Below are 18,481 nucleotides of genomic sequence, written 5' to 3'. Positions count from 1 at the left end.
CAGCGGATAGTACATTCTCAATCTCAACAGCGAGAGAGGGAGTTTCTGCTTCCCAGTCGCAGTGGTCCAGCGCCGTTTCCATGGCAACTCTGCGCCGCGGCCGCTCCAGTGTTTGAAAGCGACATGAATGTTCAAAGTTCACGCGCACGGCCATTGATGAAACCACGTCAAAATCATGCAGCTTTTACAAACATCTAGAATTAGAACATTACTTAAATAAAAATCTCATTAATATTAAATTATACATTTAAAACTGATTTAGGAGATCTATGACTCGTTCATAGACCAAATGGCCTATGCCCACACTACTGCAGACAGTCACTCACAATAATGATTAAAAATATATATATATATTTGGCTTAGTTATTATTCATTAGTTATTTTTATTTTTGCTAAAGTTTAAGCCTAAAGTTTACCCCGGGCTTAAAGTAAAAAAGATGTCTGTACCATGCGTCCATGCAAAGTACCATGGTAATATTTGAGGTACCATGGTTATATCTGAGGTACCATGGTTATATCTGAGGTAGTATGTACCATGGTAATATGTACGGCAGAATGTACCATGGTAAATCTGAGGTACCATACTATGTACCATAGTAACATACTGTACAGTATAGTACTTCAGATATTAGCATGGTACCATGATAATATCTGAAGTACTATAAAGTATGTACCATGGTTATATCTGAGGTACTATGGTATGTACCATGATAGGTATCATGGTAAATCTGAGGTACCATACTATGTACCATAGTAACATCTACAGTACCATGCAATGACCATGGTACCATGATAATATCTGAAGTACTATATAGTATGTACCATGGTTAGATGTAAGGTACCATGGTACTTCCATATGGTACTACTGTGGTATACCATGGTATGTACTATAGTACATCATGGTAAAATTTCTTATGGGTCCAAGCTCAGTCGGATACCACATCACCTTCTACTGGATGTGTAATGAGCTAATTGAGCATCATACGCTACATTTAGATTGCCAAATCCATATTTGCAGTTATTTTGGTGAGAGTAACTTAAAAGTAATGCAATAGTAGTGTAATGCCTTACATTTTAAATACAGTAATATTGTAATGTAACGAATTACTTTGAAATGACAGTAACAAGTAATAAATAACGCATTACTGTTTCGAAGTAACTTGCCCAACACTGATTAAGAACTATCCTTGTTGTTTACATTGGTGATATGCTTGCATCAGTGGAAACATTCCTTTCCCTGCAAAGAACATGTTACATAGTACACATACCTCCAAGCAAAATATAGCCCTACCAGCTCTCTGCTCAGTACACATGTACAAACATAGTCTGACTTCACAAAATACATTATGAAATTATAAAGAAAATTAATAAAGAAAAATAATACTAAAAAATAACATTAAACAGTCCATTTTCAGTCTTCAGTCCCTCCACTGGAACTACGACAGTCAGTTCCACACCTTCACTCCACCAGTGGCCACCTAATGAAGCAATAGTGAGGAAAAGGAAAAGCAGACCAAAGAAAGATACGATAGAAAAACAAAATAAACAAAATAAAGATACAATGGAAACAAAAGGAAAACACAAAACGAAAAGCACAAATGAAAACAAAACAACAAATAACCCCAACCCATGTTATGTCCCCGTATACTATGTGTCATTTAACGTCTATGTGTAAGCATCTAAAATTAACCCCAATCATCTAAGAAAAGAAAAATTAATAAGTCTTCACCGATGCCTTGACTCGTTAAGTAAGTACTTAACTACTTCAAGTTCCCGGCTCCAAAATAATAAACAAAAATAAACGTTGATGTTAAAGATCCTATCCCTTAGGGTTGAAAATCAGTAAGCGGGTGTTCATTGTTTGTGAGGTTGTGTTTTGTAAGTAATGTAGCATTTGTAAAATCTCCTATTTCACTCCTTATGTCCCATTCACGGTTCTACCCATTTGTTATCAAAGGAGCATTTCTAAAGTTATCTTTAATTTAAATAATGAATTAATTGATCCCCTTTTATCCAGACCTCTCTTGAGTTAACAAAAACAATCTTCATCTTTAACAACACCATGTCTTATAATTGTCCAAATGCCATGTCTAATGATCAGCAAAAGTGAAAACTATGCTAGACATAATAATTCACATATGATTCAGGATCTAATACTTTAGACAATGTTGTCCATTAGGCAACTAACATTATATTTCTAAAATAAATGAACAATGTTTGTTTTAGTCTCCACAGAATTAAAGACAATCACCCTCATGGTCTCAGCTAGTTCTTGAAAACTCTTTCCCATCAGCTCTTTTGTAAATAATCTCCTTGACACTTGTCACATCCAAGGAATGCAGTGTCTGGTGAGCAGGCATTGGAGAGCTCACATTTTTCGGCAGACTGCTGTAACCCTCAATGATGCTGTTGGCCTAACAAACATCTGCTCAACCATACCCATCTCACATAAACACCCCCCTTCAGGGTTGGTGCCCAGTGGCGGTGACACCCTGCCTAGGAAGTCCTCCGTTGGCCATTAGAGAATCTTGCCCGTCTTTGAGAAATCACCTCATGCTCACTGTAACCGCTCTTTCCCATTAGGAAATTTTAACAGGTATTTTCTGGAGCTCAGGGAAGTTCATTCAAGAGCCATCAGAGCCATTTGGAATGCCTAATAGTGTAAACATGGAGACAAAATTAATGACAGTATTTAATCACCAAAATCCATTCGAAATCTTCAGACATCAACATATCAATGCTGAGTTTATACTTGGTGAATCTAGTTATTACAACCGTCCATTAAGTGTAATGTTCTGTTACATCAATAACCGGTACCATCCGCCCTGTTCATGGTGAAGACAAAGATGAGACAAAGAAGTTACTGGTCATGGAATAAACAAATAAAAATGCTCACCTCTATCATTCAAGGTAGATTATAATTTCTTAAAACATTTAACTCCCAATTGAATGTATCATTTCTTTTAAAATCTCTGTGTCTATAATCTCCAACTGAGACACTGTGCTGTACTATGAATAGCTTGTTACTTATGCCACAGGCTCAAATATCAGAATCTAACTGACTTTGAATGAGAGAAAGACTCTGAGAGAAAGTCCAGAATGCCTCAGAGTAATTCTGCATTTTCATAACTTTTACAATTTCATTCTACTAACTTTTTACTCTGACTTAGTCAGAAATGACATGTTTTTTCAAATAAACATCTTCATTATATCTTTAATTTTTCCTTATATATTTTCCAACTCACATTCTTTTGGAGTCATTATCTATAGTTTTTCATCAGCTTGTACTTGTCAATTAACTATACAACTATTATCATAGATCTTTCCTCAAAGTAATTCCTTAACTTTAATCTTATGATCTTTTTTTTATCTCTTGTTCTTTTTAGACAATAACTTAAATTTTGTAACGTTAAACAATTATTTACTTTTAAACCCACGTTAACACCAGAAATTTATGTTCAAAAGCTTAGCTTGTTTCTGTTCTTCTCTTCAAATACCCCGAAGATAATGTTTTGCTATACAATTACCTTCGGTCATTTTACCACTCTCTGTGTGTACTAGAGAAGCAACAGGCTTCCTATTTATATCTCTGTGTGCCTGTGTCTAAAGGAGGGTATAGATTCCAAAGGAAGGGGCTGCTACTCCCTTCTCACTCAGTTATCTTTTTCCTTCCTTTTCAGTTTAACTCAAATCAGTGTCTTTTTTCTTCTTTCTTTTTATTTTTTTTATCTCAGATTAATTTATTTTAATTTTCTTTTTCTTTAAGTTTAACTCAGATTAGTATCCTCAAATATTTGAACAGCTTTACGGTCAAAATCAAAATTGCCCACGATTCTAGCTCCTATTTTCATTGATACCCTTCTTAGGGTTCAATCCTCTGCGTATTTAAACGTTTTAGGGTTTCTTTGTATCTCTATATACTGCACTGCACTAACCCGGAGCACAGACCCGCCACTTTAAACCGCTATAAATCACCGCTTGTCACACTATCCTCGTTCCCTTCTGAAACGATTCTTCGGTGTGTTGAAAATATGTAGAGATTTTTCTGCCATCGTTTTTACAGTCTCATCATAGTCCAACCACCTCCCAGTCATAACAAGCTAATTGCTAAATCGCCTTACAGCTAATTCTAAATATTCGACTAAATGGTCTTCTTTCTAAAAAAGATCCATCTCCATCCCAGCATATCAAATAGTTTTAGAGGTTTACTTTTCAGAGAAACTCAAATAAGTCAAATTAAACTGAATAACTTAATTGAATACAATTTTCCTTAATTTTAATTGTTTTAATTTATGTCTGACACATATATCCTTTGGCAATACATCTGGTACTTTAAATCACACAGTTCTTTTAAGCAGTCTCAGTCAATGTCTCAAATCATCAGGCAGACTTAAAACTATTTTAGAATAGAAAAAGTCTTACCTGGAATGACTGAGACAAATGCCTGAAGATGCAATCCTGTTCGTTCGTGACGCCAAACTGTAGATTCTAAAAATCGTGCTTCCCCCATAATTGTTGAATCACGGAAGCTACACCTGATATCTTGCCAAGAGATTTATTATTTGGACATGTGTCATATGTCAGACAGAGAGAAACACAGGCATATAAGAATAAAGCTACATGAGAGAAGGTCTTCATTCTAGATTTCTCTATTCCCCATTATCTATCTTCTCACCCCATCATACTAGATGTAAATGGTTTCTGGGTTTCTCCTCCCTTACCCCATAATCTCTATGTTTCCTCCTTCCTCTCACCCCTTCATCATGCCTTAATGCTTCTCTGAAGTGGTACAGTAAGATCTAGCTTATATACATCACAGAGAGACTTACAACTTCCATGTAAGGTAACAAACATGTTGCTTTGAGCTTCTTAAAATTGGAACGTATATGTCATTTGTACACGTCACCTCCAACATATTAAGAACTATCCTTGTTGTTTACATTGGTGATATGCTTGCATCAGTGGAAACATTCCTTTCCCTGCAAAGAACATGTTACATAGTACACATACCTCCAAGCAAAATATAGCCCTACCAGCTCTCTGCTCAGTACACATGTACAAACATAGTCTGACTTCACAAAATACATTATGAAATTATAAAGAAAATTAATAAAGAAAAATAATACTAAAAAATAACATTAAACAGTCAATTTTCAGTCTTCACGGATCACAGCGGATGAAACACTCCGAGGCTTCGTTTGCCATAGTCACGGGACATGGAAGTTTTGAGTCAGTGTTTCGAAACATCTGCGCTTCGGGATCTCGCAAAGCTTCGGAACGACTGTTTCGCGTCAGCCATCCCTAGTTATTTGTTTTTTCACCATTATCGATCTTTTTTCATTTTAATAAGAATTGGCTGCATTCAATTTAGAGAGTTCTAGTGTCTTAGACATGCTGAAGTTAGCATGCTAGCTTAGCCACGTGGCGCAGGTCCGCTGCATATTTCTATCATTTCTATCATTAATGAGAGTTCATGGATTAAAGTTCTCCGTCGCTGTGATGGATTTTCGTTAACTGGAGCTAGTCTACAACGTTTTTTTTCCGTCAGTTGCAGAGTTCCTGTCCTCTCTGTCCTTAATGTCTTACCGGTATATTCACTTTTCATCATTTTAAGGCTGTAATTAGGATTGCATTTCTCAAATAGTGTAATAAATGTCTGAAAAGTGGAGGAGTGTTCAGCCTGCTAAGGGGGATGTGGTCTAAGCCCAGAGTGGATTGGGTTTACATCTCGACTGGAAGGGTTCTGTTCAATACTCCGGGTTTGCCATTCCCGCTCACGGGAAAACTGCTCCGTGTTAACGCCATTTTAAAAGTTGTTCTGGGATGTTTAATTTTTATATCTTGAACGCCTGGAAGCAACATTTATAATGCTATATGTAACATTTTGCTAATTATTCTACACATTTAATAAATAGAATTACACAATGTCAAAATGTATACCTGAACTGTGTAAATTACCTTTAAATTTTTCTGACTGTGACCCTACTAAAGCATAAAAATACTATTTTTGCAGATATATTCAAGAAACGTACTAAGTTAACACACTTGTTCATTTGATAAACAATGCTACATGAAACATAACCTTGTCTGCGATACTTGTGCCCGTGTCTGAGCTCCTGTTTCTGACCACAGTGCAGTATGAACACAGTATGAACAAATGATGTGGTCAAACTCAAATATGATCCCATTGACGAGCTTGACCAAACACTACATGACTGCTGGCCATTAATGTTACTTTCTTTTGTCCTAGGTCTTGTTACTGTGCACTTTATTGTTAACAAAGGTGTATTTTTGTTTATTTTTTAAGATACATTGGTTCACATTTCTCATCCCAGTCTCTAAATATTCTTAAGAATAAAATGTTCTTTGTTGTTTGAAAGACTATGCTTGCGTTTGTAATGCTATGTTATAATTATTCTGTCATTATGAAGTCAGTGGCATAAAAAGGTTTTATAATGTCAATTTAATTTATTGCAAATCATTTTGTTGTCCCGAACAAAAGCAAGAATAATGAAATGAAGATAAATATTCTCTCAGTATAATTGCAGCATGTGCACTGTACTCATGTTCACATTAGCAGTTTTCAGCTCCAGATTCTTCTATTGTCACGTGTAGTGTTCTCCAGAAAACATGATCTTAAGGGTGTTTGCAGATCTGCAGCAGGCCCGGTTCTAGAACCAAATCACTGAGGGTGCTTCTGAAAATAGAGAAACTGAACTTTTGTGATTGCGAATAAGTGCAGTGTCCTGAGTAACTCTACCGCTGTGAAGTTTAGTCACTGACATGACGCTGACTAGCTCAAAGGTTTCACGTTGCCTATGGAGCTAAACGAGTCTCAATAAAGATAAATGCACACACTACATCCACATATGCACACACAGGATTCATACATGCACACACATGATTCATAAATACACACACAGGATACACAAATGCGCACAAAATTCACAAATGCACACACAAAATTTAAAAAGCACAGAAGATTCACAAATGCATACAAAATTCACAAATTCACACAAAATTCATAAATACACACACAATTCAGAAATGCAAACAAAATTTACAAATGCACTCAAGATTCAGAAATGCACAGGGCAAGATTCAGACGTGTATTTCTGATGCACACACAAATATATATTGATTTACAAACTGCTTGCGGTCTGTGAACTTCACTGCATTTGTGTGTGAATTTTGAGACTCCCTTGACTTGGCTCGACACACAAATGCCTTTTTTTAAACAGGGAATGATCAGCAACCAATCAGATATCTCCCTTGGTTTAGCCAATCACAAGAACGCACCCCGCGTGGGGGATTGTTTACTCATAAGCCAATCACATGAATGCGTTCACACAGCGCGATATGCATGTGGCGCGGGCGCGGTGGAGTTCTGTCTGTCAGTTGGTTGAGACATAGACATCATATAGATAGACGCCCTATCGACCGCTACTGTATGGGAAGCCAAACAAACCAAAAGTGGGACGAGACAGCGGGGGTTTACAGAGCTCGCGCCGCGCTGACATGTCATCTGCGCGGTTCAATGGTCCGAGCCGCGCGGCCGACTCGTCAGTGCAGCGCGGACGTGTTTCCTAGCGACAACCAATGGGCAGCGCGGCGCGAACAATCCTCACCGGCGCTGCACTGATCAAACAGCGCAGCGCAAACCATACATGCAAATAAATGTACAATAAAGAAACCCCAGCTTCCTTACAAAAAATTGGTTCTCTGCTGAAGTTTAGGAGTTTTTGCCTACAGAAGACAAAGAAGAAGAAAGACTAGATGAAATGCATACATTTCTTATGTTTATTATAGCTATTTAATAAAGAGTAGTGTTGTGCGTCGATACTTTGAAGAACTGCACATATATAGAGGCTACGGAAAGAGCTGTACAAAGCAGAAACTTCAATGACTTTCAATTTCGTAGTCGTCTTGAGGAGCACGCCAACCTTCTGGAAATTATATCGGACAGTTTACATGTTCAGGTAATGTATGTTAGTAAGTTTTGCATTCAGCCATCATTTGTAGACTTTAAGCTTTTTATGTCTGAATTCCATAATCATTTGTTAATTTTGAATAAAATGTTAAAACTAAAGATCAATTTTATGTTATTGATATTTTGTGATATTGATTTGGACACTTTTTGCTATTGAGATTAATTGGAAAAAGTGTCCCTCCCAATCAACCTGGTCGCCTATATATAGCCTAGTCTAAAACTGTATAATGTTTTAGAATGACCTTGACCTCATCACCACAATCTATGAACTTCAAGAGGCTATACAAGACTTATGTCTTCTGGTGGACCATTTTTAACCCTCCTGTGAACGCCCCATTTTCACTACCAATTTTACATGCCAGGGGACGGCCAAGGTAATGTTTATTTTAAGTTTGACACAGCAGTTTTGCAATTATTCATTTTTCAAGGCTTTTTCTTTAGGTTCATGTAAATAAAAATCTGCTGTGCAGTGCAGGGGAATCTGTCAGTTGATGGGTCCCATTGACTTCCATATTTTTTTTTTTTATGCTATATATGGAAGTCAGTGGGATCCATATATTTTTTAGTAACTGACATTCTTCTTTGAAATATCTTCTGGGTTCACTGTTCAGCAGAAAAAATCATACAGGGTTGGAACAACTTATATTAAGGGTGAGTAAATGATAATCTTAATTCTAACTTCCACATCATAGTGGTGATGAGGTCAAGGTCATTCTAAAACATTATACAGTTTTAGACTAGGCTATATATAGGCGACCAGGTTGATTGGGAGGGACACTTTTTCCAATTAATCTCAATAGCAAAAAGTGTCCAAATCACACTGAATTCACCCTATAAATCAATATCACAAAATATCAATAACATAAAATTGATCTTTAGTTTTAACATTTTATTCAAAATTAACAAATGATTATGGAATTCAGACATAAAAAGCTTAAAGTCTACAAATGATGGCTGAATGCAAAACTTACTAACATACATTACCTGAACATGTAAACTGTCCGATATAATTTCCAGAAGGTTGGCGTGCTCCTCAAGACGACTACGAAATTGAAAGTCATTGAAGTTTCTGCTTTGTACAGCTCTTTCCGTAGCCTCTATATATGTGCAGTTCTTCAAAGTATCGACGCACAACACTACTCTTTATTAAATAGCTATAATAAACATAAGAAATGTATGCATTTCATCTAGTCTTTCTTCTTCTTTGTCTTCTGTAGGGAAAAACTCCTAAACTTCAGCAGAGAACCAATTTTTTGTAAGGAAGCTGGGGTTTCTTTATTGTACATTTGTTTGCATGTATGGTTTGCGCTGCGCTGTTTGATCAGTGCAGCGCTGGTGAGGATTGTTCGCGCCGCGCTGCCCATTGGTTGTCACTAGGAAACACGTCCGCGTCTATCTCATAGGGCGTCATAGGGCGTCTATCTATATGATGTCTATGTCTCAACCAACTGACAGACAGAACTCCACCGCGCCCGCGCCACATGCATATCGCGCTGTGTGAACGCATTCATGTGATTGGCTTATGAGTAAACAATCCCCCACACGGGGTGCGTTCTTGTGATTGGCTAAACCAAGGGAGATATCTGATTGGTTGCTGATCATTCCCCGTTTAAAAAAAGGCATTTGTGTGTCGAGCCAAGTCAAGGGAGTCTCAAAATTCACACACAAATGCAGTGAAGTTCACAGACCGCAAGCAGTTTGTAAATCAATATATATTTGTGTGTGCATCAGAAATACACGTCTGAATCTTGCCCTGTGCATTTCTGAATCTTGAGTGCATTTGTAAATTTTGTTTGCATTTCTGAATTGTGTGTGTATTTATAAATTTTGTGTGAATTTGTGAATTTTGTATGCATTTGTGAATCTTCTGTGCTTTTTAAATTGTGTGTGTGCATTTGTGAATTTTGTGCGCATTTGTGTATCCTGTGTGTGTATTTATGAATCATGTGTGTGCATGTATGAATCCTGTGTGTGCATATGTGAATGTAGTGTGTGCATTTATCTTTATTGAGACTCGTTTAGCTCCATATTGCCTGCCTAGCAACTAAATATTCTTTTAAAGCTTCAAACCAACAGCAGAAACGCTAGGCATTTTATAAAAAAAATGGTAACACTTTATAATAAGGTTTCATTTTGTTAGCGTAAACTAATTTCCTGAGCGGGACGCACACATGCAAGCAAAGTGGGCAATTAAAGAGACATCTTCGCCTATGCGTATCACGATCGCGAAAGGACACAACCAATCAAATGCATTAAACATGAAAGCATAATTAAATAATTTCTGATTTGAAAAATCGTGTTAATGGATTTATTTTCTGTATGTATGAGTGTGAATCCGTCTGTGTTTCTATTGTCGGCAAAATCTCGTTTACATGTGTGCTATTAATAATTTCATCTGAGGGTGCTTTCACTTTTGTTTGAGGGTGCTTAGCACCCTCAAGCACCCCCGTAGAACCGGGCCCTGCTGGCGCTCACCGATTCACCGTTCAATCCTGATCTCCAATGAAATATATTTCGAATCTAAAAATTAAATGGTATAAGCACAATTGGACCGACCACAGCTGATTCCTGTGTGTGTATCGGTGGCTGGTGTGTAGACATGTGTGTACTTTGGAATTACTCAGTGCAACAAAAAAAAAAAGACATAAAATATATAAAGTATTGAAGCAAATGTCTGATTCATTAGTAACATATATTGCAGTGAACTCTGAACGGTAGACAGGTGGAGGAAAGAGAGCATTTACAGAGAACACACTGTATAAAGCTGAGTGTGTGTGTGTGTGTGTGTGTGTGTGTGTGTGTGTGTGTGTGTGTGTGTGTGTGTGAGTGTGTGTGTGTGTGTGTGTGTGAGTGTGTGTGTGTGTGTGTGTGTGTGTGTGTGTGTGTGTGTGTGTGTGAGAGTGTGAGTGTGTGTGTGTGTGTGTGTGTGTGCTGTCAGCCTGTGCTAGTGTTCTGGAAGAGTGTGTTGATCTGAGACATGTATGAAGTGATCTTGTAGTTTTAGAGCATTGAGTGTGTGTGATGAACTGTGCCGAGCTGACGCTGGTCAGGAGAACTGTGAGAAGAATGAAGAGAAAGTGTCTTAAGTATTGAGATATAAATTCTCGTAATGTTTCGACTTTATTCTCGTAATGTTTCGACTTTATTCTCGTAATGTTTCGACTTTAATCTCGTAATGTTTCGACTTTATTCTCGTAATGTTTCGACTTTATTCTCGTAATGTTTCGACTTTTAATCTCGTAATGTTTCGACTATAATCTCGTAATGTTTCGACTTTAATCTCGTAATGTTTCGACTTTATTCTCGTAATGTTTCGACTTTTTTCTCGTAATGTTTCGACTTTTAATCTCGTAATGTTTCGACTATAATCTCGTAATGTTTCGACTTTAATCTCGTAATGTTTCGACTTTATTCTCGTAATGTTTCGACTTTATTCTCGTAATGTTTCGACTTTATTCTCGTAATGTTTCGACTTTTAATCTCGTAATGTTTCGACTATAATCTCGTAATGTTTCGACTTTAATCTCGTAATGTTTCGACTTTATTCTCGTAATGTTTCGACTTTATTCTCGTAATGTTTCGACTTTATTCTCGTAATGTTTCGACTTTATTCTCGTAATGTTTCGACTTTATTCTCGTAATGTTTCGACTTTATTCTCGTAATGTTTCGACTTTAATCTCGTAATGTTTCGACTTTAATCTCGTAATGTTTCGAGTTTATTCTTAAATTTCGTTTTCGTTTTTCTTTATTTAAATTTCGTTTTTCTTTATTTAAATTTCGTTTTTCTTTATTTAAATTTCGTTTTTCTTTATTTAAATTTCGTTTTTCTTTATTTAAATTTCGTTTTTTCTTTATTTAAATTTCGTTTTTCTTTATTTAAATTTCTTTTTTCTTTATTTAAATTTCGTTTTTCTTTATTAAAATGTATTTTTTCTTTATTTAAATTTCGTTTTTCTTTATTTAAATTTCGTTTTTCTTTATTTAAATTTAGTTTTTCATTTAAATCTACCCTTTACTGTGTCAGTAATTTGTTAGTCAGAAAAATATTAGACTACCTTAAGTTGAAAGTATTGCTTAAGTTACAGTTTTTTCCAACGGCTTACACAAGTTTTCAAACTATGTCCCCTTTTTTCAAAACTCAACACACAATTCCCAAAACTGCACACACAAAATGTAAAATGCCTCACATCTGCTTCAAAATGTAACACTGCATTCCAATGGCAAACCCTTCTTTCATAATAGTACATTTTTGGATATATCATGCAAACAATGTTGTTCTAAATCTAAAGCTCTTCAGTCTTTCACAGGCTCATCTACACTTCAATGTACAGTTCTACAGTGACAGTAATCTGCTGAGAGAAGAACACGTACACTGGAAACCTGATGCAATGCAGAAACAGAACATATTTAACATTTCTGTTGTTTACAGTAGCATACAACAAAACCATAAACATATGTCAACCAAAAAAATATCATTTAGAATACAGTAAATTACACAATTGTTGTGTGTGGGGGGTCCCAGGAATCCATTGCTCAAAACAGGTAATCTGACCTTTGACCTACTGTATTCATAGGCCTATACTACAGTAAAGCAGTGTGTGTGTGTGTGTGTGTGTGTGTGTGAGTGTGTGTGTGTGTGTGTGTGAGAGTGTGTGTGTGTGTGTGTGAGTGTGTGTGAGTGTGTGTGTGTGTGTGTTTTATATCACAGTGTCCGTTCTCGGAGTATAAGCCTGCGGGTGCGCCGCTTCCCGCTCGCGCTGTTCTGTAGTTTACTAAAAGTTTATTAACTGAAACAGATTCAGATTCAGCTGAGATTAATCTTCATCATCATCATCATCATCATCATCTGTCTCATCTCTGAGATGATCATGTGACGCAGTGAAATATAAGGCTTGTTTGAGATGAGCAAAATCTGGGCAGAACCGATCACCGGTGATCAGCGCGAGTTTAACATGGGTGTATTCACAACACATAGCACACGATATAATATCTTAAGATTATTCATCATTATGTTAATTAATAAATTAATTTATATATTTTGTAGTAGGTAATATAACAAGCAAGTACACTGCGGGGAATCGAACCCCACACAAGTGGTTAACCTGGAGTACCATTACCAGTGTATTTTTGCTTTTTGCAATTATTTTGGCTATAAGGAAAAGCAAAAACGTCTCAGGTTACGACTGTAACCATAGTTCCCTGAGTAGGGAACGAGACGCTGCGTCGAAATGACGCCATGGGAACGCTTCCAGCGTGACTGCGTCTGAAGCATCTATGTCAACTTAGTCCAATGGAATGAATGAACGACACGGGCGGGTGACGTTATGACCAGGAAGAGATAAAAGCACATCCGGTGCAACCGGCATTAGCTTCGAAATTGCCGAAGCAAGTCGATCACAGGGATGCAGGAAGTATGGCAGGGCGACGCAGCGTCTCGTTCCCTACTCAGGGAACTATGGTTACAGTAGTAACCTGAGACGTTCCCTTTCGAGGGAACTCGCGCTGCGTCGAAATGACGCCATGGGAACGAGAATACCCACACCGCCAGACTTACAAATGCCTGAGTGTCAGACTGTTGTCAAAACTAACACTACGCAGTAAGCACCTGAGACCCAAACAATGAACACCAACTGTATTTGTATTACACTGTAAAACCTAACAGTAATATGTACTAAATAAAATTGATTTCACTGCACCTAAATATTACAGAAACTTGAATGACTGACACAGAACTCAAACTGAATGAGTTATATAACATTTCTAGATCCCAAAATAATACTTGTATAATTAGTGATTAATTAAGTGATGATTGAGCATTAGTGATCTATCTATTAGCGATTAGTGACCTGCTGTTAACAAGCAGAATTACTGAAGGAAAGATAAACACAAGAACTACAACAGACTTCAGCCACAGCTTTAGAGGAAATCAACTGGAGAAATAAAGATGATAAATCTGAATATCTCAGCAGAGGATTAACTCAAAAAAACAGCATTACCAGCTTTACCTATTATTATCCAGTCTGACTTTATTACTACTTCCTATTTATTTAATAAGAAGTTCTTATTAGAATGAGCAGAGGTTTAGAAGTTGATGATTTATTCAGTTTTGTTTAAGGTCACCATGATGGAGATCAGCATTTGCTTTAGTTGGGCTCTTGACCCTTCACTTTGCGATGGATCTCAAGATTAATACCATTCCAAATTATTATACATCCTATCCAGGATATATAGATAATCCCGTGGTAACTATAAAGCCCACTTATAGTCGTGTCCTCAAGAGTTTTGTGATCAGTCTATACGGATTCGTATTCTATTATAAAGATAATAGATTTCCCCTCTGTATTATAAGTCTACATTTTATGGTACTCTTAAACCTATGTTCGCCATACAACAATCATATATATATATAATCTCAATACATACACACTGTTATACGCTGCCTCTTTGGCTAGGCTTAATGATCAATCAAATCTCATAGTGATTATTCTTTTTATCATAAGAATGCTCACCCTTCTTGTAGTTCTTTTCAGGCAGGATCTCCCTGATCCAGGTAGAAGAAGAAAAACCCGTACTCAAAAATCCAAGGTCCAGTCAGATGATTATAATAAATGTTTAACAATATTTATTAAAAGAATCAAATGAAAAAGGAATACTTGTTACAGATTATAATAGAGTACTAACTAACAGATAGATACTAGCTAGGCTTCAATGGCTTCTTGCATCTGGCACGCTGGAGATCCAGATCTCTGTGAGCAAGGATGAGCGACGGGTCCGTCCGATCCTTCCTCTTTTATAGTACATTTTTGGCTGTACTTCAGCAAATAAAAACAGGATGCTTTAGTTAAAAGCAGGATGCTTTAGTTAGTAGCACTTGGTCTTTAGCAGCAGCAGCAGGCGAGGCTGTGGTTTGCATCCGGTCTTTCGTAAGCGTGGCCATGGCAGTCAACCTGACTAAGGGCTATAGAACTTCATAGTAATTTCTTCATTTAACATTACATTTCAAATGGTTACATTTCCACACAGTAATTTCTTTATTCAACATTACATTTCAAATGGTTATATCTCTTAACAGCCCAGATAGTTCTCCCACTTTGGTTGTCACATATTGGGCTGTAGTCTTCTTATTGTGACCTTTTCTGGTCTTCTTTCGAGATGGGGCCTCAAAGGGAAGCGAGTGAAGTGTCACCCACACATACTGATTTCATCACAACATTGAGCATTTGCGCTCTTATGAATTGTGCAGCTTACATTCACTGCAAGTTGTTCTGCCTTCTGAACTAAATGACCCCTTCCCTTTGGCAGCTTATAATGTTCGAGGCCAGTTCTATGTCACATTGAAGTATTACATCTGCTGCTAAATTACATTATTTTGTATTATGGCTTGTTATTTTTATTTCTGCTCTTCTTTTTCTTCCATTTTAGAATTTCACTTAGCCATGTCTATGATACTCCGAGTTATTGTGCACGACGGTGACATCAGAAAAGTAACCGTTCCTGAAAAACCAGCTGATGTTGATGCCTTGAAACAAGTGTTGCAAGAGAAGCTGCAGCTCACATACACATTCAATGTCCAATTTGAAGAGCCTGACTTTAATCATGCATTGTGTAATGTCAGTGACATTAATGATTTGCCAGAGAGGGCAACACTGAAAATAATTCCTCAACAAATATCTCCCTCCTCAAGTCAAGCTAGCACTGTACTTCTCTCAGGTTCTGATACATCAGAGCAGTTGTCTGCTGAACGACAGCTTGAATGGCCTGAGGATTTTGAAATACCCAAATTATCAGTTAATGTTGAGTACCGTCTCCGTCAGGGAAACCTTGCTTTTATGAAGGATGGTACAACTCTTAATGTTGGAAGAGACATAAAACATGACATACTGGAAGCACTTGCTGGGGCTATGTACACCTTTAAGGCGTATCCAAGAGATGAAGATTTTGCCCAAGTTTCTGCAGCTCTAATCAAAGCACATCCCTGTTTGACTGAACAGGGCTCCACAACAGGCTCAGCTGGCTGGAAAAACAGCCTGAAATTTAAAATGGCAAACTATAGAACAAAACTCCGTAAATGTGGCTGTAGTGATGTTGCAGTTGGGGAAAAGAGAGGTGCAACCATGGCAACAAAGTCAGGCTTTAAAAAACCCAGGCGATTTGAATTAAATTTCTTGCCAAACTTTCCGAATGGGGAAGATGAAGAAAGTCAAGAATGCACAAGAATAGAAGTTGTAGAAGAAATGAAAAAGAGGCCCCCAAACATGAGCCTGATTGGCAAGAAGATGGACAGCACATTTGCTTTGAGACGGAAAGAAATCATCCACTCTGAACCTCCTGTCTGTGAGATTTTGAAGAAGTGGCCAGCACTTTTCATGGAAAGCCAGGTTTGTTTTCTTTTCCTCTTCAAAAAACAGTTTTTTATTAATTGTGTGTTTGAATGTTAACAACCACTCTATGTTTGTGCTTAGATCTTAGCAGAATTCAATCACATATCTGGGAAAAATCTGAGATCTCAGTTCTACGCTGCTTTGGACACACACTCTACACGCTTGTTTGAAATTTTCCGGAAAAAAGGAGGAAACCAGGGAAGAATACTTGATGAAATTTTGCAACAAGTTAATTCAAAGGTAATATTTTATGATGCTATCTTTGAATCATAATCTGCATGATTGTTACCCTCGGCCGATAACGTGTCTACCTGTCTCTACTTTTTCATAGCCATCTGATGTAACATTTGTTCGCACCGCAGTACTTCAGGGACTTCCAGTCCTCTTGGGGGATGACCCAGAGGAATTTTTCAGGACGTGCTTTGTAAGTAATGTTATTGGTGTTTCTGCTTTCTTAAAGGGATGGTCTGGAGTTAGATCAACCTAGCGTAATTTGCACCATGACATCGAGTCAAACACATTTGAATAAACTACTGATGTACTTACAAACTTACAGAACCTATTAGTACTGTTGTAGAAGTGTGGTTCTGGGCATTAATAGCGGGGTAATTTACGAGATACATGGAGCCATTAGCGCCTGCTCTAAGCCATACGGCTGATATCACTAAATAAGCTATAATTTTCATAATGTTCAACCAAGGGGAAAAAGGCTTCTGGGGGGTGTTTGGCTCTATGTCATGGTGCAAAGGGTGAATCTAGGTTGATTTTACTCTGGACCATCCCTTTAAATTGCCATTTTGTTTTATTCCATGAGAGTATTGCTCATTTTAGGAAAAATATGAATCCTGGGTATACTTTTTGTAGTTTTGCATTAGATACTATACGTCTCTTGTGAAACAATTCTGATTTTTCCTTCTCTACTTAGGATGTGGATGTAGATGCAGACTTCAGTGAAGTAGATGTTGGCCTGCTCACAATTTTACCTGAAGGTATGCCTGCCAAACATCCAAATGCCCTCAACGTGGACGCACTAAGGGCAATCGTTCTGGAGGGAACAATTGTTGTGGATGATGTCCCAAATTTGCCACATGCTGTATGTCTCCTTTTTGCTTTGATATATGCTCTAAATTTAGACTACCCAAAGACAATGAGGAACACGTTTGATTTCATTCAACGGGTATTTCTGTCTTTGGGAGGGAAGAATCTCAAACCCAAACCCTTAAAAATCAGCTTGTAAGCTAAACTCGTCTCCTTACTGCCTTGGATGCCTGCTGCCGTGTTTAAGTTAGCATATTGGCATATATTTAGCATATATTCATTTGCACTAATTTCAAGTGGCCACTGTGTTTTTTATACCTTTCCAAAGCCACATGCTGTGTCAAGGTAGGAGATGTTTGTATTTAAATTTTGTAAAAGCCTATTCAGAAAAAGTCTGTATTTCAGGCTTGTAAGGCCTATTTTATGCTGTTTTGTTTGCATACAGTGCATGTTTTGAAAATTTCATGACAGCAGAATGCTGCTTGTCAAGCGGTAAAGTGTTTAAAAAGAAAACTGATGTTTTAAAGCATATGTGATGTTCTTAAATGTTTTAAACCTTTCCAAAGCCTCACGCAAGGTATCACATTTTGTATTTCAGTGTGGTAATAGCCTATTCAAGGTAGAAAAGGTCTGTATTTCAGTATTGTAAAGGCCTTTTTTTTTTTTTTTTGCTGTTTTATTAGCATACAGTGCATTTTTTGAAAATGTCATGACAGCAGAATGCTGCTAGCCAAGAGGTAAAGAGTGTTTAAAAAGAAAACTGATGTTTTAAAGCATATTTGTATTGCGATGTTCTTAAATTTACTGTTGAAAAAATAAACAGTTGAGAATTTCACACTTGTGTTAAGTGCATTCCATGCTAGTTGAACTACTAAAAATACGTTCACTTTACTTGAAGAAAATGTGGAAACCGATTGCACACATTTTTTTGAGTCTCCATAACTTAAAAAGGCAGATTAAACCCACGTTGGGAATAATAGTATTTAAGATGTTTGCAGAACGCATTATAACACTGTTAGTTAAATGGAATTACTCAAGTAATCTTACTATTAAATCTTAAGTAAGATTAGT

At 37.1% G+C, this 18,481-nt stretch overlaps 1 protein-coding gene across 1 annotated transcript; it reads left to right on the top strand.

Moving 5' to 3' along the window:
* Positions 1–14,558: 14,558 nt before the first annotated feature.
* LOC307004898 (sterile alpha motif domain-containing protein 3-like) lies at positions 14,559–18,024 on the top strand. The gene is made up of 4 exons (XM_079624463.1): positions 14,559–16,369; positions 16,454–16,612; positions 16,704–16,796; positions 17,298–18,024. The coding sequence occupies exons 1-4, from the start codon at positions 15,368–15,370 to the stop codon at positions 17,607–17,609; spliced, it is 1,566 nt and encodes a 521-aa protein (XP_079480589.1). The 5' UTR covers positions 14,559–15,367; the 3' UTR covers positions 17,610–18,024.
* Positions 18,025–18,481: the final 457 nt, after the last annotated feature.

This window comes from Phoxinus phoxinus (genome assembly GCF_949152265.1).
Source record: "Phoxinus phoxinus genome assembly, chromosome: 1".
NCBI classification, from domain to species: Eukaryota; Metazoa; Chordata; class Actinopteri; order Cypriniformes; family Leuciscidae; genus Phoxinus; species Phoxinus phoxinus.
The sequence above is the reverse complement of the archived record's forward strand: the minus strand, read 5'-3'. Positions and strand labels throughout refer to the sequence as shown.